The sequence below is a fragment of the Bubalus kerabau genome, chromosome 1, assembly GCF_029407905.1.
Source record: "Bubalus kerabau isolate K-KA32 ecotype Philippines breed swamp buffalo chromosome 1, PCC_UOA_SB_1v2, whole genome shotgun sequence".
In the NCBI taxonomy this organism is placed as follows: domain Eukaryota; kingdom Metazoa; phylum Chordata; class Mammalia; order Artiodactyla; family Bovidae; genus Bubalus; species Bubalus kerabau.
In genome coordinates this window covers 151,545,715-151,571,642 of record NC_073624.1, presented here as the reverse complement: position 1 = coordinate 151,571,642, position 25,928 = coordinate 151,545,715, and the positions used below count along the sequence as shown (strand labels likewise).

General features: G+C 40.4%; 1 protein-coding gene and 1 non-coding gene across 4 annotated transcripts in view; both read left to right on the top strand.

The window, feature by feature from the left end:
* MICU1 (mitochondrial calcium uptake 1) overlaps positions 1–25,345 on the top strand; it is a 224,005-nt gene extending 198,660 nt beyond the window's left edge. For 2 of the 3 annotated variants that reach the window (XM_055535443.1, XM_055535436.1), the window contains 2 exons: positions 23,302–23,391; positions 24,343–25,345. In XM_055535443.1, the coding sequence (XP_055391418.1) occupies positions 23,302–23,391; positions 24,343–24,503 (251 nt within the window). In that variant the 3' untranslated portion in view covers positions 24,504–25,345. Of the gene's footprint in view, positions 1–23,301; positions 23,392–23,625; positions 24,089–24,342 lie in introns of those variants that run through there. The other variant, XM_055535453.1, reaches the window with a different exon arrangement.
* Positions 11,713–11,785, top strand: TRNAR-CCU (transfer RNA arginine (anticodon CCU)). The gene has a single exon. It is a non-coding gene; the product is annotated as a tRNA-Arg (tRNA).
* Positions 25,346–25,928: the final 583 nt, after the last annotated feature.

Below are 25,928 nucleotides of genomic sequence, written 5' to 3'. Positions count from 1 at the left end.
TTGCAATGCAAGAGACCTGGGTTTGATCCCTGGGTTGGGAAGATACCCTGGAGAAGGGAAAGGCTATTCACTGCAGTATTCTGGCCTGGAGAATTCCATGGGCTGTGTAGAGCATGGGGTCGCAAAGAGTTGGACACAAGTAAGCAACTTTCACTTTCACTTTATACCCATATTCACTGTCTTGGTTACCTTATAGCAGCCTTATAGAAATTCTTGAAGTGTCATGTATTATAAATTCTTCCAACTGGATTCTTCTTTTTCAAAATTCCTTTAGCTGTTTTAGGTCCTTTTTTTCCATATAAGTTTTAACATCAGTTTGTCGCTTTCTCCATAAAAAAGAGGTAGGACTGTGATTAAAATAACATCGAATATATACATTAATTTGGGGCGAATTGACATCCTAGTGAAATATGAGTCTTCTAGTTCCTGAGCATGTTATAACTCTCCATCTTTATAGGTCTTATTTTATTTCTGTCATCAGTGGTTTGTGGTTTTAAATATACAGGTCTTACACATAATTTTTAAAAATTTATGCATATTTTATTGTCTTAATGCTATTAAAATTGAATTTTTATTTCATTTCCAGTTATTTGCTATTATAAAATATAATTGATTTTTGTTTATTAATATTGTATTCTGTAGTCTTGCTAAATTTGCTCATTCTTCTAGGTAATCTGTGAATTCCTTAGGTTTTTCTGTGTAAGTAGTAATGTCATCTGCAAACAGAGATAGTTTCACTTCTTTTTTATATTTATTCCTTTATTTTCCTTGCCTTACTGCACTTGCTTTAACCACCAGCACAGCGTTGAATGCAGGTGATGAGTGTGGGTATTGTCGACTTCTTCCTAATTTTAGAGGGGAAAAATTCAATATTTTACAATTAAGATGGATATTAGATTAGACTGTTAATAGGTGCCCATTACCAGATTAAGGAAATTCCTTTTTCTTCCTAATTTAAAAAAAAGATTTTGTCATCAGTGACTGTTGAATTTTGTCAAAAACTTTCTGTATATAGAGAGAGGAATGATTATATGGCTTCTCTCCTTTATTTTCTTAATATGGTAGTTACATTGATTATCCCTTATTGTCCTGAGATAAACCCAACTTGATGATTATGTATTAGACTTTTTATATATTCCTAAGTTTATTTCTAACATTTTGTTAAATATTGAGGAATGTTGATCTGCAATTTTCTTTTTTGTAGTATCTTTTCAGATTTTGTAATAGACTAAACTGTCCTCATAAAATAAGTCGGGGAGTTTTTTCTTCTTTATTTTCAGTAAGAATTTGTAAAGATATACACACACACACACACACACACATACACACATATATATACTGTTCTTTCATTTTGAATTTTTTAATAAGATTCACCAACGAAACTATCTGGGCCTGCAGTTTTCTTTGTGAGGAAGTTTTGCTAATTTTTTAAATAAATACATAGGCATGCAGAGTTTGTTTTATCTTGTGTGATAAAAAAGTTGTCTTTTTTTTAGAAATTTGCCCATTTTGTATGTTATTTATTTACCTAAAGCTGTTCATAATATTTTATCATTATCCTTTTGATATCTATAAAATCTGTAAAATCTGAAATTTAGCCTTTATTCCTAACATTGGTGAATTATATCTTCTCTTTCTCCTTTTTGTTTTTTTATTTAATCTACCTAGAGGGTTAGCAATTTTAATTTTTTCAAAGGATCAATTTTGTTTTTTCTTTTGCATTATTTCTTCTCATATCTTTATTATTTCCTTCCTTCTATTTATTTTTCAGTATGCATCCTCTGCTTTTCTTTTTTTAGTTTCTTAGCATGGAACTTTACCTATCTTTTCTAAGATAATCTTTGGAGGCTATAAATTTCAGTCTAAACATTGCTTTATATCCTATAAATTTTGATATGTTGTATTTTCATCATCATTCTGTTTGAAATATTTTATGATTTTCTGCATGATTTCTGTGGTGGATTACATATTATTTAAAGATAGGTTGTTTTTCATTTCCAAATATTTTATTTTTCTAGATATACTCTTGTTTTTTATTTCTAATTTAATTCTTTTGTGGTCAGAATACACACTGTATAAAATTTCAGTTCATTAAAATGGACTGAGAATTTGTTTTATGACCCAGAATTTGGTCAGGTTTTTTTTGATGAATGTTTCATATACATTGGGAAAATGTGCATTCTTTTGAATGTAATGTTACAAAAATGTCAGGTCAAAGTGGGTTGATAGTGTTCAGATCTTATATGTCCTAACTGATTTTTTTGTCTAGTTGCTTTTAGTGAGACTGAAATGTTAAAATCTCCAAATATGACGTGTGAATTTTTCTGTTTTTCCCTTTAAATGGTGTCAGTCTTTACTTCATGAATTTTGAGCTCTGGTATTAAGTACGTAAATATTTAATGATTACGATTATTGTGTTTTCCTGATGAATTAGCCATTTTATAATTATGAAATATTCCCCCTTTATGTTTAGTAATATACCTTTTCTTGAAGTCTGTTTTGTCTGGTATTAATTTAATTACTCTAGCTCTTTGGGTGGGCTTCCCTGGTAGCTCAGCTGGTAAAGAATCTGCCTGCAATGCTGGCAGATTCAATTTCTGGGACCCCAGTTCAATTTCTGGGTCGGGAAGATCCCCTGGAGAAGGGGTAGGCTACCCACTGCAGTATTCTTGGGCTTCCTGGTAGCTCAGATGATAAAGAATCTGCCTGCAATGCAGGAGACCTGGGTTTGATCCCTGGGTTGAGAAAATTTCCTGGAGGAGGGCATGGCAACCCTCTCTAGTATTCTTGCCTGGAGAATCCCCATGGACAGAGGAGCCTGGTAGGCTCCAGTCCATGGGGTCGCAAAGAGTCGGACACGACTGAGGGACTAAGCACAGCACAGCACAGCACAGATCTTTGGGTAGTTATTCTTTGCATGGTTTGTCCTCCTCTATTCTTTTTGTGTTAAACCTGTCTATGTATTTAAGGTTCATCTCTTCTAGACATAGAGTTGGGTCTAGTGGCCTTTTCAGTTCAGTTCAGTTCAGTTGTTCAGTCGTGTCCGACTCTTTGCGACCCCATGAATCGCAGCACGCCAGGCCTCCCTCTCCATCACCAACTCCCGGAGTTCACTCAGACTCATGTCCATCGAGTCAGTGATGCCATCCAGCCATCTCATCCTCTGTCGTCCCCTTCTCCTCCTGCCCCCAATCCCTCCCAGCATCAGAGTCCTTTCCAATGAGTCAACTCTTCTCATGAAGTGGCCAAAGTACTGGAGTTTCAGCTTCAGCATCATTCCCTCCAAAGAAATCCCAGGGCTGATCTCCTTCAGAATGGACTGGTTAGATCTCCTTGCAGGCCAAGGGACTCTCAAGAGTCTTCTCCAACACCACAGTTCAAAAGCATCAATTCTTCGGTGCTCAGCTTCCTTCACAGTCCAGCTCTCACATCCATACATGACCACTGGAAAAACTATAGCCCTGACTAGACGGACCTTTGTTGGCAAAGTAATGTCTCTGCTTTTCAATATGCTATCTAGGTTGGTCATAACTTTTCTTCCAAGGAGTAACGTCTTTTAATTTCATGGCTGCAGTCACCATCTGCAGTGATTTTGGAGCCCAAAAAAATAAAGTCTGACACTGTTTCCACTGTTTCCCCATCTATTTTCCATGAAGTGATGGGACCAGATGCCATGATCTTCGTTTTCTGAATGTTGAGCTTTAAGCCAACTTTTTCACTCTCCACTTTGACTTTCATCAAGAGGCTTTTTAGTTCCTCTTCACTTTCTGCCATAAGGGTGGTGTCATCTGCATATCTGAGGTGATTGATATTTCTCCCAGAAATCTTGATTCCAGCTTATGCTTCTTCCAGCCCAGCGTTTCTCGCTCTACCTTTTTGCAGTTTATATTTTAGTGATTTCTCTAGAAATTGTAATTTTTCATGGTTTACTTAAAGTTAATATTGAACCACTTCAAGTTAATTGTAAGGACCTTGCTTTCATACAGTTCCATTTACTGTCACCCCATCTTTTATGCTATTGTTTCCATATTATATTTCCTCCATATATGTTATAATCACTGTCATATAATGTTAGGATTTTTGTTTTCAACAATTATACTTTTAGTAAATTAACAAAAATTTTTTGTACTTAGCCACATTTACTCATGCTTACCAATTTGAGTGTTTTTCATTTGTTCCTGAATATCTAACTAAATATTTATCTGTTATCACTATCAGTTTGAAAAACTTCCTTTATCATTCTTTATGGAACATATCTGCTGGCAGTGATTCTCTTAGTTTTTGGTTTATCGGACAATGTTTTTATTCCACCATTGAGTACTGCAATTTGTGATTTTTAAATTTCTCCAAAGCATTGACTCAGGTTTTAATAACACAGTATTGCTTATTCAACACTTTTTGGTGGGTTTCTTAAGATTTTCTAATATAAGATCATGCAACCTGCAAATAGAAATCATTTTACTTCTTCCTTTCCAACAGGGATGCCTTTTATTTCATTTTCTTGATCCACATAACTTTTTAAGAGAACATTCGTCTCCTTGCTTGTTTACTTATATAATTGTATTTGTTTAAAATAATCCCTCTTCTGACCTTTGTGAAAACCTTTGGAAAAAATTAATGAAATCATGGAGGTTATGCATGTATTTGTATAATACCACGGGGTCATTTCTATAGAATAGCTTTGGTTATATTGCTTTGTTTCACAGAACAGATCTGACAGCATCTATAAGTCCAACATAAAAGATTTGAAGTCATCACTTATTATTAAATAAAATAAATAAGCTCATCTTTATATTTGCATACCTTTTTTTGAAAAGTCTAACTAAAGATCATAGATTTGCTCTCAGGAACAATTATATAGGATGAATCACTATCTGTGTTAAAATTATAGGATGCACAAAATAGAATGATTCAGGATAATGATAGCAAACAAAACTGTAACCTAGTGGTTAAAAAAAAAAGGATAGTATTTCTTTCAAATAACTGCAAACCATTTCCTGAAATGTTTAGTCTCTCCGTAGAGTTCACGCCTCATTATCCTTGCTAATAGAGGCAGCAGTACAAATTATATAGTCATATCTGATATCCAAAAATATGTTTGGCTTTGAGATAGATGATGTTTGGCATTTATTTTGACTTCTTAGTTTGTTTCATCTGTATAACTTTGGATTCCCTGAGTGTAAAAGATAGATATTTAGGGGAAACTGGCCTAGATTCATGCTAAGTAAGAGGGAGAAGCCAAGTATATTCATTTCCTAGGGCTGCCATAACAGATTACCACACACACAGTGATCTGAAACAACAGAAATCTATTTCACAGCTCTGAAGGCCATAAATTTGAAATTAAGGTGTTGACAGGGCCATAGTCCCTCTGAAGGCTCTAGGGAATAGCCCTCCCTTGCCTCTTCCAGCCTCTGGTGGCTTAGTCACACCTTGGCTTGTGGCTCCATAACTCCAGTCATGCTTCTCTCTTCACATGGCCTCCCTGTCCCCTTCTCCCTGTGTGTCTGTCTTCTATTTATCTCTTCTAAGAACACTTGTCATTGGACTTAGGACCCACCTGGATCATCTCAGGATGCTTAATTACATCTGCAAAGACCCTTCTTCCAAATAGTCACATTCATAAGTTCCAGGGCATAAGATGTAGACATATCTCTTGGGCCAACATTCAACTCACTATAGCAACCAAGAACTAAATATCACTCATATGTAGTCCACAAAGTAAAGCAAAACTAGAAACAAAAAATGAATTTAATTTACTATGAGAATATTTGTATCATCTATTTAAAACTGAATTTTTTAAAATTTATTTGGCTGTGCAGGGTCTTAGTTGTGGCATGTAGAATCTAGTTCCCCAACCAGGGATCAAACCCAGGGTCTCAGCATTGAGAGCTCAGTGTCTTAGCATTGAGAGCTCAGTGTCTTAGCCACTGGACCACCAGGCGAGTCCCTAAAACTGAACTTTTTAAAGAAACCTAATTATGGTCTTTCTTTCCCTGGCTAACTTCTGTTTCTTCCAAGAGCCCTTCCCTGACTACTCAGTATAAATTATATAAAACTAACTACATTATCTATAGCTTTTGTAATTTTTAACCTAGAATCTTCTGACTTCACTCTTGTCATCAATTCCTGTCCGTAAATTATAGACACGGGCTTGAATTTTCACAAATACAGGTGATCAGTAGAGTAGAGATTACTATCTGTGATGTTTTGTACATCGATAGTAGGCTTTCAATAAACACTTAACTGAAGTAAACAAACAAAAGTAAGCATTATCCTTGATTCCATACTCATTCATCTGCATATTTATTTTTTCAATGAATCTATATCTCTACTTCCAGAAATCCCAAATCTGACTTTGTTTCTCCATCTAGCCCACTCTACTTCTGGTCTCTCTACCTGGGCTTACAGGGCTCCATGTGGCATGGCTCTTGTATACTCTTTGAGTATAACAAATATCACTTTCTAACCAGTTCACTCCACTCTGCATGCTGTTCTTTTATTTTCTAGATATATGAAGTTCATTCCACCTGAAACCCCTTGTTCTGGCTGTTCCTTCACCTCAAGTGCTCTTTCCCGGGACCTCAGTGTGTTGGGCTCCTTGTAACTAAGGTGTCATAAATCACTTCCTAGGTAGCTCCATCAGCCTGTATCATAGCATTTATCACTACCTGGTATTTTCTTGTTTATTTATGTGTGTGTTTATTATCTGTCCCTATTTACTAGAATGCTTATCTGTCTTGTTCCTGGATATATTTCCTGTGCCTAAAACAATAGCTAAGATACAGTAGACATTCTGTAAATAGTTGATCAATTAATAGGTGAATGAGTGAATATCTTGATAGATGTGAACAAGACATAGGATCTCAAGCCAGTAACCCCTCACCTTTGACAGTAGACCCAGAGAACAAACTCATGTCATGAATTCACTGTCTTCTGTAAGCCCTGTGTTTTAGACTTGACACAGATTGCACAAGAAAAGGCTAGCATGTGCTTGGCAACCATTCCAAGTTCCTTCCCTCTGCCAGATGTGCCTGTCTTCTACAGGCTCTCCTTGCACTCTCCCCTTTTAAACCTTCCTTAGCCTGATAGTCAGACTGGTGATTTTTCCATGGATTTGAGTTCTGTACCAATTCTGCTTCCACAGAATCATGATATTTCACTGCTGAGATAAATCTTAGAAGAGAGGAGGAAAAATACAGTGGTTAACCACACAAGCCTGGATTTGAATCTTGAATACACTAGTTTAGTGTATGTGTATGTGCATGCTTAGTCACTTACAACTTTTTGTGACCCCGTGGACTGTAGCCCTCCAGGCTCCTCTGTCCATGAGATTTTCCAGGCAAGAATACTGGAGTGGGTTGCCATTTCCTCCTCCAGGGGATCTTCCCAAACAGGGATCAAACCCACATTTCCTGCATCGCCTGCATTGGCAAGTGGATTCTTGACCACTGAGCCACCTGGGAAGCCTGACTAGCCGAGTAGCTTTGGGCAATTTCTGAATTTAGTTTCTGTGTTTTTAAGATCAGGATAACTATATCCACCTCACAGGATTGTTCTGAGGATAAATCTACATATAACACTTAACCTTGTGCCTGTCATGCACTGAATGTTGAGTAAATTCCTGCTGCTTGCATTATGAGGTTGATGATATAAGTGGATTTAGCATGGCTCATGCATTCATTCAGCTGGCAGCATAGGCACTGTGCTGGGCACAGGCTTCTGCTCTCAAGAAGCTCACAATCCATCAGGGGAGAAAGAGGATACAAGTTGTTCAAGTTGTGATAGGTGCTAATTAGAGCCTCTGACCTCTATGGGAGGTGGGGGAAGAGTACCTTTGAGTGGACATATGAGTACCTTTGTCTGCCTGCTAGTCTCAGTCTCAGCTGTCTTCATTTTTTCCTAAAAGGTTAGGACCTTCAGAAATTGGCAGCTTTTAGAGGCCCTGGCACTATCTCTTCCTTGGCTATTTTAGAGCTTGCAAACCTGTCTTTAGACATAATTTAGCACAGAATTTCCCAAACAGCATTGTGAAGAACATTATATACTGCAATATGTTAATGGTTCTGTGGGTTTAAAACAAAACCCCAAAAAGTGTTCCATGGTTCAAATAAGTTTGGAAAATGCCAAGTTATACAGAAATTCTTCCTGTAGCACTACTCCTGCCAACTTTTTAATATGCTAATGTGCATTATTAATCTCCAAGAGAGTGATAAAATTCCCAAACTTGACTTGCCCTAAAATGTCTTTTAACAACTTACAGAGCTAATGTTCCTCAGAACAGTTGGAGAACTGAGGCAGGTGGCAATTGCAGATTTACATTCCAGTGTGATCTAATCCCTCTAGAGTGAAAACGGCAAATTTTGTTGAAGCTATTTCTTTAGTTCCTCATGGCCCATGTGAAAAAGACAACTGTCAGGCAAGAATGAGATGTCTTTGGTGAATTTGACCATCTGGAGAAACAACCTTTCTACATGAACTAACAGTATGTTTCTACTATGGGTCATCTCTTGTTTCGCACTTAAGAGGATTTGGTTCTGTTGCTTATTCATATACATATTGGGCATAAAATTAGATATATAACCTCTCAAGGGCTGTCTGAATGATTTACCTAGTCTGCTGAAGAAGGTAATGGAAAATTGAACATGACTCCTTCCCCATGGCATCCTGTGATGGAACAGTTAGAAATTATTTGAATTGGAGCTCTAGAATGAACTATGGCCTGTATGACTTAGAGTGTTCTTATTTCTGCCAAGAGCATAAAAGGTTTCCAGGTGGTGAAAAGCCCCATTATAAAACACCTTAGAATATTAGAGATTTGGGAAACTTGTAGGTCCAATTGTGCCTCCTGTGTACTTTGAACTATAATACAGGAAACAGTGGCACAAATATAATCCGTGACCTTTAGTAGTCATGCTCCAGCACCGGCCCACTTAAATTGAAAATCATAATTTATGACACAGTTGCCCTCAATTCTGTATAGTCATTCTATAAGTACACTTTACCTAATTACCTGACAAGTCAGGAAAATAAATAGTAAAACCTGTGGCATAACTCCTACAAGGTGCCCTCTGCAACCCCAAGTATTTTTACTGAAAGGTATTTTTATGGAAAAGGAAATACAAAATGAGGCACCTTACCCTTGGTTACTCAGCTAATAAGTAGAGCCAGAATTCAACCTCAGGGCTCTCTGATCCCAAAGCCTGTATTCTTTCCATACCATCATGTTGTCTCTCTATACCCCAAAACGCTTCTGGGATTTGAAAATCTTTGCTGAATGTAATCTAGGAGGAGACAAGGCAGGTTCACCATTCTGAACTCTGGTTCTCAGTAGCGTAGGGAGGACAGGCACTAGCTTGTTTCCTCCCAGTTCCCTTTAGTTAAGAATTGACCATTCTTGGCTGGGAATAGAGTCCTTTTGATAAACTCTGATGTTTTGGAGTCAGTGCCCTTCTGTTAAATATGGAATAGGACATTTTTCCCCCTACAGTTGTCTCTTCTGTTCAGAACCATGTTTTCCAGCTCAGACACACTCTGACATCTGTAGTGCATACTCTACAGTGACACAGATTCTTGGAATTGTCTATCTAGCTTCTTATGCCCACAAAGGAACGTCTTAGTAGACACATCTATGTTGTTCAGTTTTCTGACCATATTACTCTTCGGTGAAAAAATCAATACACAAAAGCCTGCAATTACTTAAATATGGTCATCTAGCAAGGAAAGTTGGTACCCCTTTGAAGGATCCCACAGAACAGAAAATATATATGTCTATACTAAGCTGTCATTTCTGAACATCAAATTATAGGATATACAGATGTGGACTTCTGAACTTCTAACGATCCAGGTGTTCCTTATCACCTCTACGTGTAGGTGTAGCAGTATTTTATTATACTTTCAGAGACAATTCCAACATCTAGCATTTATTGAAAGTTAAATATACTGAAGAAGTTTGTAAGCATAAATTCTGGTTTTAAACTCAAACCTGATTTTGAGTCACTGTAACTCACTAGCTTTGTGTCTCTGAACGAATCACTGAAGCTTTCAAACTTCAGTTTCCTGATCTGTAGAGTGGTGATATAGACTCCTTGCCTCAAGCCACTGAGAGAATCAAATGAGATAATCCTATATTGAAGAAAGTAAGGAAAACCACTAGACCATTCAGGTATGACCTAAATCAAATGCCTTACAATTATACAGTGGAAGTGAGAAATAAATTCAAGGGATTAGATCTTATAGACAGAGTGTCTGAAGAACTATGGACGGAGGTTCGTGACATTGTACAGGAGGCAGTGAAGAAGACCATCCCCAAGAAAAAGAAATGCAAAAAGGCAAAATGGTTGTCTGAGGAGGCCTTACAAATAGATGAGAAAAGAAAAGAAGCGAAAGGCAAAGGAGAAAAGGAAAGATAAACCATTTGAATGCAGAGTTCCAAAGAATAGCACAGAGAGATAAGAAAGCCTTCCTCAGTGATCAATGCAAAGAAGTAGAGGAAAACAATATTATGGGAAAGACTGAAGATCTCTTCAAGAAAATTAGAGATACCAAGGGAACATTTCATGCAAAGATGAGCACAATAAAGGACAGAAACGGTATGGACCTAACAGAAGCTGAAAATATTAAGAGGTGGCAAGGATACACAGAAGAACTATACAAAAAAGATCTTCGTGACCCAGATAATCATGATGGTGTGATCACTCGCCTAGAGCCAGACATCTTGGAATGCAAAGTCAAGTGGGCCTTAGGAAGGAAGCATCACTATAAACAAAGCTAGTGGAGGTGATGGAATTCCAGCTGAGCTATTTCAAATTCTAAAAGACGATGCTGTTGAAGTGCTGCCCTCAATAGGCCAGCAAATTTGGAAAACTCAGCAGTGGCCACAGGACTGGAAAAGGTCAGTTTTCATTACAATCCCAAAGAAAGGCAATGCCGGAGAATGTTCAAATTACTGCACAATTGCTCTCATCTATAAAGAAAGCTGAGTGACAAAGAATTGATGCTTTTGAACTGTGGTGTTGGTGAAGACTCTTGAGAGTCCGTTGGACTGCAAGGAGATCCAACCAGTCTATCCTAAAGGAAATCAGTCCTGAATATTCATTGGAAGGACGGATGCTGAAGCTGAAGCCCCGATACTTTGGCTACCTGATGTGGAGAACTGACTCATTGGAAAAGACCCTGATGCTGGGAAAGATTGAAGGCAGGAGGAGAAGGGGACAACAGATGATGAGATGATTGGATAGTATCACCGACTTGATGGACGAGAGTTTGAGCAAGCTCCAGGAGTTGGTGATGGATGGGAAAGCCTGCATGCTGCAGTCCATGGGGTCGCCAAGAGTTGGACACTACTGAGCAACTGAACTGAACTGAACTTAATCCTTTATTATTATACTAGATTGAAATTATGACTATAGACAGCCACCTGTTCTGTTTTCAACCCCAAAGTACTGACTTTCCTCTATTTATCTTCAGTTCAGTAAGGTGCTAATAGATTAGAAACATCCTCTCCGGATATGGCAATTTGGCAAAAAGTATCACCCTAGACCGTGATATGGCTTACTGTTTGTTCTCTTAGAAATATTTGGCAAAACTAATACAATTATGTAAAGTTTAAAAACAAAACAAAATAAAATAAAATAAAATAAAAAAGAAAGTAGTATCTACTGCTTTTTTCAGCCACTTTTTGAGATTTGTATTAATTTAGAAGTTGTGATTTCTCTGGTGGTTCAGTGGCTAAGACTCTGCACTCCTTATGCAGGGGGCCCAGGTTCAATCCCTGGTCAGGGAATTAGATCCCACATACTGCAACTAAGACCCAGTGCAGCCAAATAAAAATCAGAAAAAAGGAAAAAAGAAGTTGTAAGTTGCTTTGTTTTTAATGAGGAAAATTGGAGCTTTTAGTTTCTCCGAAAATTCATCATTCATCTAAAATATCCTGGGATTATTGCTTTCAGAAGGCATTGTTTTTCATTGTTTATTCACTGTCGTGTGCAGCTCTTTGCAACCCCATTGACTTCAGCACGCCAGTTTTCCCTGTCCTTCACTATCTCCCAGTTTGCTCAAACTTAAGTCCATTGAGGCAGTGATGCCATCCAATCATCTTATCCTCTGTTGTCCCCTTCTTCTCCTGCCTTCAATCTTTCCCAGCATTGAAGTTTTTTCCAGGGAGTCAGCTCTTCACATCAGGTGGCCAAAGTATTAGAGCTTCAGCTTCAGCATCCGTCCTTCCAATGAATATTCAGGACTGATTTCCTTCAGGATTGAATGGTTTGATCTCCTTGCTGTCCAAGGGACTTTCAAGAGTCTTCTCCAGCAGTAATTCTTCAGCACTCAGCCTTCTTTATGGTCCAGCTCACATCCATGCATGACTACTGGAAAAACCATAGCTTTGACTATACACACCTTTGTCGGCAAAGTGATGTCTTTACTTTTTAATCCAATGTCTAGTTTTGTCACAGCTTTTCTTCCAAAGAGCAAGCGTCTTTTAATTTCATGGCTGTGGTCACCATTCTCAGTAACTTTGGAGCCCAAGAAAATAAAATCTGTCATTGTTTTCACTTTTTCCCCATCTCTTTGCCATGAACTGATGGGACCAGATGCCATGATCTTAGTTTTTTGAATGTTGAGTTTTAAGCTAGCTTTTTCACTGTTCTCTTTCACCCTCATCAAGAGGCTCTTTGTTCCTCTTCACTCTCTGCCATTAGGATAGTATCATCTGCCTATCTGAGATTGTTGATATTTCTCCTGGCATTCTTGATTCATGCTTGTGATTCATCCAGCCTGGCATTTTGCATGATGTACTCTGCGAACTTAAATAAGCAGGGTGAAGTATACAGCCTTGACATACTGCTTTCCCAGTTTGGAACCAGTCTGCTGTTTCATGTCCGGTTCTACCTGTTGCTTCTTGACCTGCATACAGGTTTCTCAGGAGACAGGTAAGATGGTTTAGTATTCCCATCTTTTTAAGAATTTTCCACAGTTTGTTGTAATCCACACAGTCAAAGGCTTTAGCGTAGTCAATGAAGCAGAAGTAGATGTTTTTCTGAAATTCCTTTGCTTTTTCTATGATTCAACGGATGTTGGCAATTTGATCTCTGGTTCCTCTGCCTTTTCTAAATCCAGCTTGTACATCTGGAAGTTCTTGGTTAACGTACTGCTAAAACCTAACTTGTAGGATTTTGAACATTACCTTGCTAACGTGTGAAATGAGCATAATTGTATGACAGTTTAAACATTCTTTGGCATTGCCTTTCTTTGGGATTGGAATGAAAACTGACATTTCCAGTCCTGGGTCCACTGCTGAGTTTTGCAAATTTGCAGGCATATAGAGTATAGCACTTTAACAGCATCCTCTTTTAGGACTTTAAATAGCTCAGCTAGAATTCTATCACCTCCACTAGGTCTGTTCATAGTAATGCTTCCTCAGGCCCACTTAACGTCACACTCCAGGATTTCTATCTCTAGGTGAGTGACTATATCATGGTTATCTGGGTCATTAAGACCTTTTTTGTATAGTCAAGAATACACAGAATATACCTTTTCTATATTCTTGCCACCTTTTTTTAATCTCTTCTGCTTCTCTTAGGTCCTTGCTGTTTCTGTCCTTTATTGTGCCCATCTTTGCATGAAATGTTCCCTTAGTATCTCCAATTTTCATTATTTAACTTCTCTATTCCTAGGACTGTGTGTGTGTGTGTGTGTGTGTGAGAGAGAGAGAGAGAGAGAGAGAGTCGCTCAGTCATGTCTCTTTGTGACCCCCATGGACTGTAACCCACCAGGCTTGTCTGTCCATGGAATTCTCCAGGCAACAATACTAGAGTGAGTAAGCCATTCCCTTCTCCAGGGGATCTTCAGGACCCAGGGATCAAACCCAGGTCTCCTGCATTACAGGCAGATTCTTTACCATCTGAGCCACCAGGGAAGCCCTGTTCCTAGGACTATCTCTGCCCTATCAATATCTCTAGTATCTGTAGCAATCAAAGGGCAGATGCTTTAACCTCTGAGCCACCAGGGAAGCCCAGAATTGTCTACTAGACTGTAAATTCTTGAGGACAAGAACCATGTTTTCCACATCTTTGTGTCCTGCTCTGAGCCTAGAATAATTATTTATATATAGTAGATATTTAATTAATGTTTAATAAATGAGTGAATTAATTCTTAACCTGATCAGATCCTGAAAAGGATGGTATAATTCTCTAATAAAAGCCTAGGGTAAGGGGGAAGACAAGAGGAGTATGACACCTTCCCTTGTCATTAATTCCCATGACACATGGGCAAGTCACAATTTTTCTGACCTCAAGTTAGATGTTATACTAAATATCGCCAAGCATTCTTCCAGATTTGAAATTCTGTAACTAAATCAGCTTTTTACCGTATGTAGTAATGTTTTAAGGAACATGTTGTAGCCTAAAGCTGTATCCAAATCTGTGAAAATGAACTGACTTATAATTATCAAATACATTTGAAATCAGAGCAAGGCTGTTGAATTCCCAGAAGAATGGTGGCAGTTTTAATTTATTTTCTTGTTAGGAAATCTAAAACTTAATTAGATCTTGGCTAGTGCCTTGATAAGAGCTAATTTATGAAGCTTGGTGTAGTACTTGCAGAAAAGCGACAGCTCCATAAAGTGTACCTAGAATGAGCATAGCTGTATATAAAGTATGATTTGAGGAATCTCCCAAGGACATTCCCAACCATAAATACCTTGCCTACTTTCTTGCTTACAACAAATTACAACAGATTTGCAGCTTAAAATACCACCTGTTTATCATACTAGTTTTCATAAGTCAGAGAGTCAGGCACAATGTAACTGGGTTCTCTGCTCAAAGTCTTTAACAAGACAGAAATCAAGGCATCAGTAGGACTGCTTTCTCATCTGGAGTTCACAGACGGTCCTCTTCCAAGCTTATTTGGGTTCTTAGTAGAATTCAGCTCCTTTTGGTTGTAGGACTGAGGTTCCTTTTTCATACTGGCTGTCGCTCTCAGCAGGCCACTGCAGTTCTTGCCATGTGGCCCTCTTACAGTATGGCAGCTCACTTCTTCAAAGCCAGCAGGAGAATCTCTTTCCTCAGTGTGCGAGATGGGTTCTTACATAATTGTAATCATGAGAATGACTATCCCATTACCTTATCCATATAAAGTAACCTAATTACAAGAGTGGTATCACGTCCTATTCACAGGTCTTGCCCACTTTCAAGGAGAGGAGATTTTACAGGGTGTGGGGATCTTGAGGACCATCTCAAAATTCTACCCATCATACCAGCTGTAATTCCAGAAATTACCAGTTAAATTCTTTGAGGACTTCTGAAGATATGCACATTTTAATTCATCTAAGCCATGTTATCTAAAAGGATGTTAACATGTCAGTCATAAAATTTTAGGGCTTAAAGGGAGCTTAGAAATCATTTTACTTAAGCAATAAATGCTGGAGAGGGTGTGGAGAAAAGGGAACCCTCTTACACTGTTGGTGGGAATGCAAACTAGTACAGCCACTCTGGAGAACAGTGTGGAGATTCCTTAAAAAACTGGAAATAGAACTGCCTTATGATCCAGCAATCCCACTGCTAGGCATACATACTGAGGAAACCAGAATTGAAAGAGACACATGTACCCCAGTGTTCATCGCAGCACTGTTTATAATAGCCAGGACATGGAAGCAACTTAGATGTCCATCAACAGATGAATGGATAAGAAAAGCTGTGGTACATATACACAATGGAGTATTACTCAACCATTAAAAAGAATACATTTGAATCAGTTCTAATGAGGTGGATGAAACTGGAGCCTATTATACAGAGTGAAGTAAGCCAGAAAGAAAAACACCAATACAGTATACTAATGCATATATATGGAATTTAGAAAGATGGTAACAATAACCATATATACGAGACAGCAAGAGAGACACTGATGTATAGAACAGTCTTTTGGACTCTCTGGGAGAGGGAGAGGGTGGGATGATTTGGGAGGATGGCATTGAAATACGGATAATATCATAGGGAACTAGTCGCCAGTCCAGGTTCGATGCACGATACTGGATGCTTGGGGTTGGTGCACTGGGACGACCCAGAGGGATTACCAGGTATGGGGAGGGAGGAGGGAGGAGGGTTCAGGATGGGGAACACATGTATACCTGTGGCGGATTCATTTCGATATTTGGCAAAACCAATACAATATTGTAAAGTTTAAAATAAAATTAAAAAAAAAAGAAATAATTTTACTTAAACCCTCACTTCCTTGTTTTTAACTTCTTCAATTACACTTGAAGGAAAATGGCTTGCTCAAATCATAGCTAGTGTGATACAAAACTGAGACCAGAGATTCCAGTTCATTCACTTCCATACCACTGTTCTGTCAAGTGCGCAGCACTCACTGCCACTAGAAGGGTCTAGAGAATTCTATAGGTGACTCAGTGCTTTTATGAGAAGACAAAAATGGGGGAAAGTTTACAGCAAGAATGTACAGGAGAGCATCCCCAGACAGCCGTAGCATGAAGACAGGAAATGGGAATATCATAAAGATGTGTGGAGAAGAGGTTATGGGAAAAAGCTCCTATTTTGTAAATTCTTGTATTTTTATTATTTATTTATTTATTGGCCATGCTGCCAAGCATGCAGGATCTTAGTTCCCTGACCAAGGATTGAACCTGTACCCCCTGCAGTGGACACACAGCTTAACCACTGGACCTCTAGGCAAGTCCTTATAAATTCTTTTAAAGTTTGTGGGAGGCAGGCTCCTGTGCTTCAGTTCATTATTTCATTTTGTAAGAACATTTATGTGTGAAGGAGAGTGCTTGCCAGGATTCCATTCATTTAAGACAAAGCCATCCATTTTTAAAACAAAAGTATTCATACTGTAGGCACAGAAGCTCAAATTCTGAAAGAAATGTTTGCTTTATGAGGCACTTTCTCTCTCTGCAGAGAACTAATTTATTTTCCCCAAAATTTAAAGTCACTTAGCAGTTCTAAAGATTGATTCTGGCTTACCTCTGTTGCTTTGAATACGTTGTGATTTAGTGAAATTATTTATAAGTGCCCCAAGGAGAAGGAGAGCTGCTTTAGGGACTCATGATTACCATTGAAGGAGAGAGGAAAGAGGGTAAGATAAACCACCAAAACACCCACTTAAAGAGACAAGACCATCAGCCAGCTTTATATCCTGCTATGAAAAGGATCAGAAAGAAATTACACCAACTGGGCAAGTATAGAGGTTCGTATTTAATGCAAGCGCTGCTTTGCAGGGGTTTCAGGGGCTACTGCCCTTAGAGACCTCTGCAGTTTTGATAAGACACTTGTTAAGATGAAGAGTATTTAGCCTTTTGTATCATTTCAGCAAGCTGAACTTAAATATGTCAGTTGCTTTCAACTTTAGTTATCAGAGATTCAGACTCTCTTGAGGCTGACAACTGTAGCCCACCAAGGAAGTAATTTTGCAAAGCAAGCATCAAAGCCACTTCCAAGATTGAGGTTAGAATAATGTAAAGAAGCGGTTATCTAAATAATGACACATGCTCTTGGTGGAATGCTGTGCAGCTGTCAAAAAGGAATTGTTTATGTATTGGAATGGAATTATTTCTTAGATATGTTGTTAAATGAGTCAAGGAAAACCATATATTTAAATCATTTTGTGGGAAGAAGTGAAGAATAAATATTTGATTTTATATCTATGAAATATTTCTAGGGAAACTAGAGATGTTCATTGCTTCTGGACAACATCTGGAGGGGGATGGGACATAACTTTGAGAAGGAGACTTCAACCCTTTTGTACCATTTGAATTTCAAACAGCTAAATGTATTATATAATGAAAAATACCTTTTTAAAATAAAAAATAATGAAAATTTAAAAGAGTCAAAGAAGGAGAAGCAAATATGGTAAATTTTGGTAAAATGGTAAATTGGTCTCGAGGTAAGACCTGGCTGTGTTATAAAGGTTTCCCTGCAAGGAGACTTGCCTGGCCCCTTGCCAGTCTGTCCTGATGGCAAATCTATCCTAATGCTCTCATCCCCACCTGCACCTCTGTTCAAGCTGTCTAGTTGGGCATTAGCCTCCTTTCCTGCTTCCAGTACTTACTCAAACTGATTCCTCCACCACCTACTACTTACTACTTTACATGCCATATCTGGAGCGGTCTGTCTCTTTAATCCTTTAGAATGAGGATCCAAAATGTACCTCTAACCAAATACAAACTATTCCACTGTAACCCATGTGTGTCTGTTAATATGTCTGATAATTCTCCTATATGTTTCACAATCTTAATGATATGTATGGTTTCCCCCACTGAACTGTGATTGCCTTCTGAATGTGGTGCCTGAAATCACTGCCTAATGGAGCTGGTAGAAATGCTTGCCTTTTGTGGACAAATGTGATGAGCATTTTTAATGACACCAGATACAGTACTGGACAATGGCAATAAACCTTACTGTCAGCCAGTTTTACTAGGTTAAGCATGTAAGCCTATTGAAACAGTCATCTGGAATGATGCTCTGAGGTTTGGAAAACCTGGCCACAGTTTTTTTTCTGGCATATACCAGTATTTAAGAGCCAGGATCACCAGCATCACCTTTGACAGGTGGACAGCCTGAGCACACAGAGCTGGTCAGCCTGCCTGTGGCTCAGAAGCACTGTGCATAACACAGAGTGTTATAGTTTTCATTATTAGTGTACTGCATTACTCTTGGCTCCTGAAATTGCTTGTTATCCTAAATGTTGTCCTTTCCTTCCCACCCCCACCCCCTTCAGTCAGGTTGAAATGTGTGTGTTGTATTAGCCAAAGTATCCTGGAAGAAGATGCAAAAGAAAGGACAAGTGCTCTTTAAAGGAAAATCCTTCCCCCTGTCCCCACCTTCCCCGAAGCCATCTAGGGATAGACTTAAGAAACTAAGACCTCTACATCATAAGCCTTTTCAGAGCTGAAGCGGAAATGTCTCCCTCACTTAACCTTGGCTGTCACAAGCCAGCTTTTGATTTTCTCCACTACGGTCCAGGAAGACAGGAATCATCACATGGCCACACAGCTAGAGACTGTCAACTCAACTTGGCGTATCACCTTTCCAAACACCTTTGCATTAGGAAGAGACAGGCAGCTCCTAATTGGGTCACACTGTGCATAGCTCAATTTATGCATCACAGGCAGAACTCCCAGGGCCACCTTTATTTCATATGCTCTTCATTGGGTTGCATTTTAGTAAACCTTTCAAGTTGTCCCTAAAATCATCAGTATACGTTCCAAGGGAATGCTGATGTCCTCCATCATACAGGACGTCAGATCCGTGGTCAGACCACAGTGCTGGCTCCTCACAACCCCCAGTTGTTATTCAGTTATTCATCCCTGCCAACTAGCGAGGAGTAATTCATATTTTGGCTTTTCTTCCACCTGAGTTCTTTCTGTTAACTTATGCGAGATTCCTGAGAATTTCCTGGTGGTCCCGTGGTTAAGACTCCACAGTTTCACTGCCAAGGACACAGATTCAGTTGCTAGTCAGGGAACTAAGATCCCACAAGTTGCATGGCATGCCCTCCCCCCCAAAAAAAATAGAGTGACAGATTCATGGGGGGATCCACTGTCCATATAAGGGATGGAGTGAGCCCAGTGTGTATAGGAAAAAGCATGGGCTGAAAGTCAGGAGACCTAGATTCTAGACACAGCCCTGCTACCAGCTAGCTTTGTGGCCCTGAGCAAGTCATTCAAATCCTTTGCATTTTGTGTTTCCTCTGAGGTCTCTTCTAGTTCTAAGATTCTCTGATTCCAAATGGATATTTGGGCTCTTATCCCTCCAGAACTCTCCTTTCCTCTGTTCGAGTACTGTTGTGAATAGATAGTTTTGTGTAATATAGCTTCTGACATTATAGTCACACAAACTCCGTATGTATTTCTTTGTGCTGCTGAATTGTCCAGTCACGGACTATGCCAGAGAGTAAACTGGGGACCTGGCTCATCTCAGATTCTGCTTGGACTTTTCAAAGAGCCAGATGGTTAACACATTTTTGAGTGCCAGTGAGCCTGCTTCTGCAAATTCCTCCCCATCCCAATCTAGTAGAAATCACCCAGTCTCATGCCCATCTATTGTTCAGGCAACTGGAGCAGATTTGTACCAAAGGAATGGATAGGCCTTGGAAACCTAGGCCTTCTCCAGGGGGATTTCATGCTCCATAGGGACATCTTTCAGATTAGAATCCCAACCATCCATCAGTTAGCATCATTAAATAGGCGAGGCCCGCATTCCAGTACCAACAACTGGTCTGCATGGAGAAGCTGAGATCTGGGGCAGAAGTGGTGGGGGATTGTTGTTGCTGTGATTTAGTTATGATTTTGTGGTTCAGAGATGTGGAAACAAATCGGAATGAGCCAGCTCTTGGGACCAGCTGTCAAGCACTTGGCTTGTAATCTGTCACCCTACTTGTCCCCAGTACTCTTGGCTGGAGCGCACCAGCTAGTTTAATGTTCCACTGCTCTGATTCACACCCTGGGGCCCTGTCTGAGGATCTCAGACAGTGAAAGGGCGCCCCAGCCAGGCCCTTTGCTGGCTGGTAACATCCCAGTGGTTTGAATACCACACAGCCCTGGTTTTCGTCTTGTAGTACAGAGGGCATCAGAGCCCTCTCCATGTGAGATGAAACATATTCTGTAACTGTTCTGTTAAGAGATGGCCTTTGTAATGAGGCATTCTCACCTGTGGAATTGAGAAGTCCCTGTTCTGCAACCACTTAATACCACTTCAGTGAGCTTTTCACCTGAAAAAGCCAAGAGCTCTCACTGACAATGAATATTATTTATTTAATGGTTTATTTAGAGGAGAAGGTCCATCTTCATAGGGAATAGGATGGGCACTGGGAGCATCAAGAAGAATTGATGATGGGCACTCTGCCCTGAGAGAACTGAGAGAAAAAGAGGTGTAGTTATCTGTTAAAACAGGTGTGGTATTGATGTGAAAAGGGCATGGTTAACAAACATTGGCAGAGAAAGGAATGGTTAACATAAAGTGTCCATATTTATCTAATATAGAACAGGTTTTGAACCGCTTCTCAGTACACATTTCTGTGGCTGCATAGGGTAGTCTGGTAAATGACCACAATTTGAGAGCACCCAGGGTCTTCTGATCTTATTCTCTTTTCACTGAGCAATCTTCTGAGGTGAATTGTTTCCTTAGTAGATTTTCCTACTGAGAAGTATAATGACCAGCTGTTATCCCTTTAGTTCTCTTAACAGTTACTGTTTTCCTTGCAAATTGGCCTTCTGCTTTCTCTTCCTTCCCCAGGCCATTTAGCTAGCAGGAATTGGTTCTGCCTGAGCCAGCTGAGAGAATAAAGTGTCCAAACCTACCAGGAGAAGTTTCTAAACCCTAAAACTTCCACAGTCTGGTAGAGGCCCCATCTCCCCTGGCAGCACTTGACTACATCTCATGAACATCCACACAGTAGGTAGTCTGCTTAAGTCTTGTAGTTCCGAGGGACGGGGATTCCTCTTTCATGCTAACTCATGTCCTGGGAGGAAGTGCAGTGTGAGCGGTAACCTAAAGCCGCAAGAGGAGGATTCTGGCCCTTCACGCCCTGTGAGCAGCCTAGTCCCCTCCAGCCAGAGACTGTGGACACTGAGGCACAGCCCAGCTTGTGGCCTTTATACCTTCCTTCTGTCCTTCACCACACAAGATCCTCAGCTATTTCTGTGTACCTCCACTCCTGTCTCTTGCCCTCAGATTCTGGAAAACGCCAGTGAACCACTCTTTGCACTACTAAGCCACCTTAGCAGTTATCTTGTGGCATCTCCTCTTTTGGATATGAGAAATTGTATCCAAAGAGATCACATAACTCCAGCAGGGTCACACGAGCAAGTTGGTGGAGCCAAGACTAGAGCTCAGGTCTTATGACTGCAAGCAGTTTTCCTCCTGCGTCACCTTGCTCCTCTGCCTTGTTCTGGCATTTGTATCAGCTGACCTTGAGAGCACGGTGGAGAATGTATGGAGGCACAGAGGTGAAATGAGAGATCAAATGCAGAAAAAAAATGACAAGAACTGAAATTATAGGAATGAAATAAGCAGAGAAAACACGCTGACTTTAAAAAGTTTACATTGCTTCTGGAAGCAGCAGTGGACAGAGGAGTCTGGCAGGCTGCAATCCCTGGGGTCACAAAGAATCAGACAGGACTTAGCGACTGAGCACACACAAATCTGAGGTTTATAGATACAAACACTTCGTTGCTAGTTGATTCATGAATAGAAATTCATCTTTTTCTCTCCTCTGAGTTTTACCTCACTTAAGAGTGTGTCTATAAGCAATAACATAATTTCTAGATGTAGCTAGATCAAGCTTGAGGATAAATGGCAGAGAAGGCAGGGGAAATCGCCTAATTTCCTTCCTGGCTTGTTTTTCATGAGAACCAATTTTCACATGATTGCTAGTGTTTAACAGTAAATGTCAGAGAAAGAGAAAATGGCAGGAGAGAAGAGATTTTCTGATGAAGTCTGGAAAAAGGAAAAAAAAAAAGACTGTATTCTGATCTAGTGAGGTGGGGGCCACTGCTTCTCTCAAGGGGCACAGTTGGGAAAACAAAGTGGGTGATGGAAAACCTGTCAGGAGGAGGGGCAGGAGCTCAGCTGTGCATTTCCGCTGTTCATCAGAGCTGGTGGTGAAGCCTCAGTGCAGTCAGACTAGCCTCCTTGTTTCTCACCTCCCCGTCCTTTGGCTGCCTCATTATTTCCTTTTTTGTTACTGTGTTCTTTCCAGTGAGAGGGAAATGCCAAGATGGAGACTGTAATAACATCAGATATTCTTTACTTTTTGGCAAGGCACTCGTCTGGTAATAAGTTATTAGAACAGCCACTGCTATATGCTTGAGACTTAGAATTCCATCCTTAAATACTATGTGGATTGTAACTTTTAAAAATTTTATTATGGTAAAATATATATAACAAAAGCTGCCATTTAAGTCATTTTAAAGTATGTCAGTGGCATTCATTACATTCACAATGTTGTACAACCATCAATACTATTCCAAAAATTCTCCATCACCCCAAATGGTCAATCTATACCCATTAACCACTAACTTCCCAGCTGTTGGTAACCTCTTATCTACTTTCCCTATGAATTATTATCAGGCATTCTTGCTTAATTATATATACTTCCTAAAGTGTGGCAGCAATAGAAAAAAATGGAACCTGAAGTGAAAAGGAAGGGTGGTTGTGGATTAAAAACTGAATTATCACAAATACATCTGAAAATTTTTTACTATGATGGAATATTTTTATCCTTCCATTCAGAGAAAGCAAAACCAAAGGCCCTCTGCTGGGCTAACTCATGTCTTTCCTCTTTCAGCGACCATGCAGCAGGTAGCCAGAACAGTAGCTAAAGTGGAACTCTCAGATCACGTGTGCGATGTGGTGTTTGCGCTCTTTGACTGTGATGGTAAGTGGGGCCCCCTGGAGTCCGGCAGGAAAACCGAGCTCCACTGGCCTTGGTGTAGACACGGTTTCTGATGGAGCCGTGCAGACAGCTCTAGTACCAGCCGAGACTGTGACAGCAGCTTCTGGACTGGCTCCCGTACTCCCGCTGTACCACTCTCCAGGCCAGCACCATCATCAGCCAGCCAGAAATCCATCCAGAATGAAAATCTAACTGCATCTTCCTCCCTTCTTGCAGTCCTCCTTTCCTGCCCTGAAGATCAAGTACAAACCCTTTAAGGAGGATACAGGCTCCTTAGGGACCTGTCTCCCTGCCTGCCTCGTTGGTTTCCTGGCCCTGCCTGCACCTGTGTGTCCAGCAACACCTCACTCAGTGTGGTTCTCCAGCAGCTGGACTGCTTCCTGCCCGGGCCTTTGCTTGTGCTATAACCACCGCTGAAATGCCTCCCCCGTCTCACTCCCCTGTGTGTGGCCAGTTCCTGCTCATCTTTTGGGAGTCAACTTTAGAGTCACCTCCAGGAAGTCTTGACTGATCTGTAATTGCACCCTCCCCATCCTGAGTTAGACATTCCTCCTCTGTGCCCCGTAGCATCCTTTCTTTACCCCATTATGACGTCTACCATAATACTTAAATAATTTACTTGTCTCTCCCACAATCTGATGGTATTTCAAGGGACAAAGTCATTTTTATCTCTTTATTCTCAACATCTAGCACAGCACAGGACCTGACTATAATATAGTCTCATTCAACTTCTGTCACACTACACTGAATTGTCACTGAGTTGCAGTTGAAAACGTCAGGGAAGGCACAAATCAGTTCACTTTTAGCCAAGAGAATTGAATTTGGCCATGAGAGAGTGCTAGGCTTTGGAACCGACACGATGTGACAGTGGAATTTTCTCATCTTTGTTCCAAGGCCTTCACTTATCCCTGTTGTGTTTGCCTCTTCTTCTAGGCAATGGAGAGCTGAGCAATAAGGAATTTGTTTCTATCATGAAGCAACGGCTGATGAGAGGCTTGGAGAAGCCCAAAGACATGGGCTTCACCCGCCTCATGCAGGCCATGTGGAAATGTGCACAGGAGACTGCCTGGGACTTCGCTTTGCCCAAACAGTAACCCGAAGCTGCACAAGGAGCCCCTCTCCACACCAGGCTCTTTGGGCAGAGCCTTGGCACAGCCTCCCTGCTGCTACTTCTGGAAATAGTGCTCCCTTTCTCCTGGGAATGATCTTAGGATTCAAGTCTCCCCTGTCCCCACATTCTGCTAGGCTGATTCTGATCCAGTGAGTCTCTCTAGAGGTTCTCAAAAACATGAGCAAGTCCTAAAAGTGCAGACCCTTTGCATGTTCAACACTACTGTGCATTCAAGCACCTATGGATAAAGAATGCAGGCAACTGTCCACATACCTGCCAACCCTGGGAAACACCCAGTTCTCAAGCCGTCTTGCTCTGGATTTATATTAACAAGAACATTCCTTGCTTCTCCTCCTGCGGGTGTTTTTAAGCTACAAATTTGGGAAACCTCTGACAGAAAAAGGAAATCAGTGATGACTGATAACAAGGATGACCAAGACCCCCCGAGTTGGCAGGAAGCCTGGGCCCAAGGATGGATTTGTGTCAGTCCCCAGGGTGAGACTGGGGCCTGCTCCGAAAGGCCATGTGCACAGTGGGGATGGAGCGAGATTAGGAATTTAAAGCAGCTGCTTCATGGCTGTCCCCACTCCCTTCTTTTCCTCTCAGGCTCCCTAAGAAGACTCCAGCACGACTGTGCTTACGAAGTGAACAGCAATTGAGCTCATGTTCCCTGCACGTGCCATTTCCCCTCCAGGTGTGTGCCTCTGGAGCTGAGGCCCAACTCAGAGCCTGTCTGTCCTCTGTCTTAAAAACACTTGTAAAATACCACTTTAATTATAACAGTTTGCAATAAACAACTCCCACACACAAAGGCTCCTGTGTCCTTTATTTTAGGATCCTCCAGGGCCCTTTCCATTTCACTTCTCCACTGGCTTTGAGATCCTGCTAGCAAGAGACCTATTTTCTTTCTACCAGAATCTGGTTCTTCCTGTTGAGAGGACACTTCAGGCATAAACAAAAAGTGAGGGTATCTGAAGGTTAGTGGTGGCGTTTTTCAACATGGTTTGGATAGCATTTCATCCTGGACCATGTTAGGTGGTCCATAATCACTCATGCCCCACGACAAGGAACTAAGATAGGGGTGGTGGGGGGTGTGGGGGGATATGAGACATCATCTGGTATGGCAGATGTCAGTGTTAAGCACTATAGCAACTGGGAATTCCCTGGTGGTCCAAGGGTTAGGACTCCACATTCCCATGCTGAGGGCCCCAGTTCAGTCCATGGTCAGGGAACTATTAATAAAATCACACAAGCCTTGCAGCATGGCCAAAAAAAAAGAAAAAATCCATAGCAACCAGTGTTTTCTATGGATTTAGCTCTGCCACTGACTCAGTGTGACCTTAAGCAAGCAAGCAATTTCCCATCTGTTTTCTCAACTATAAAATGACAGATAGGGTTGAGCTTAATG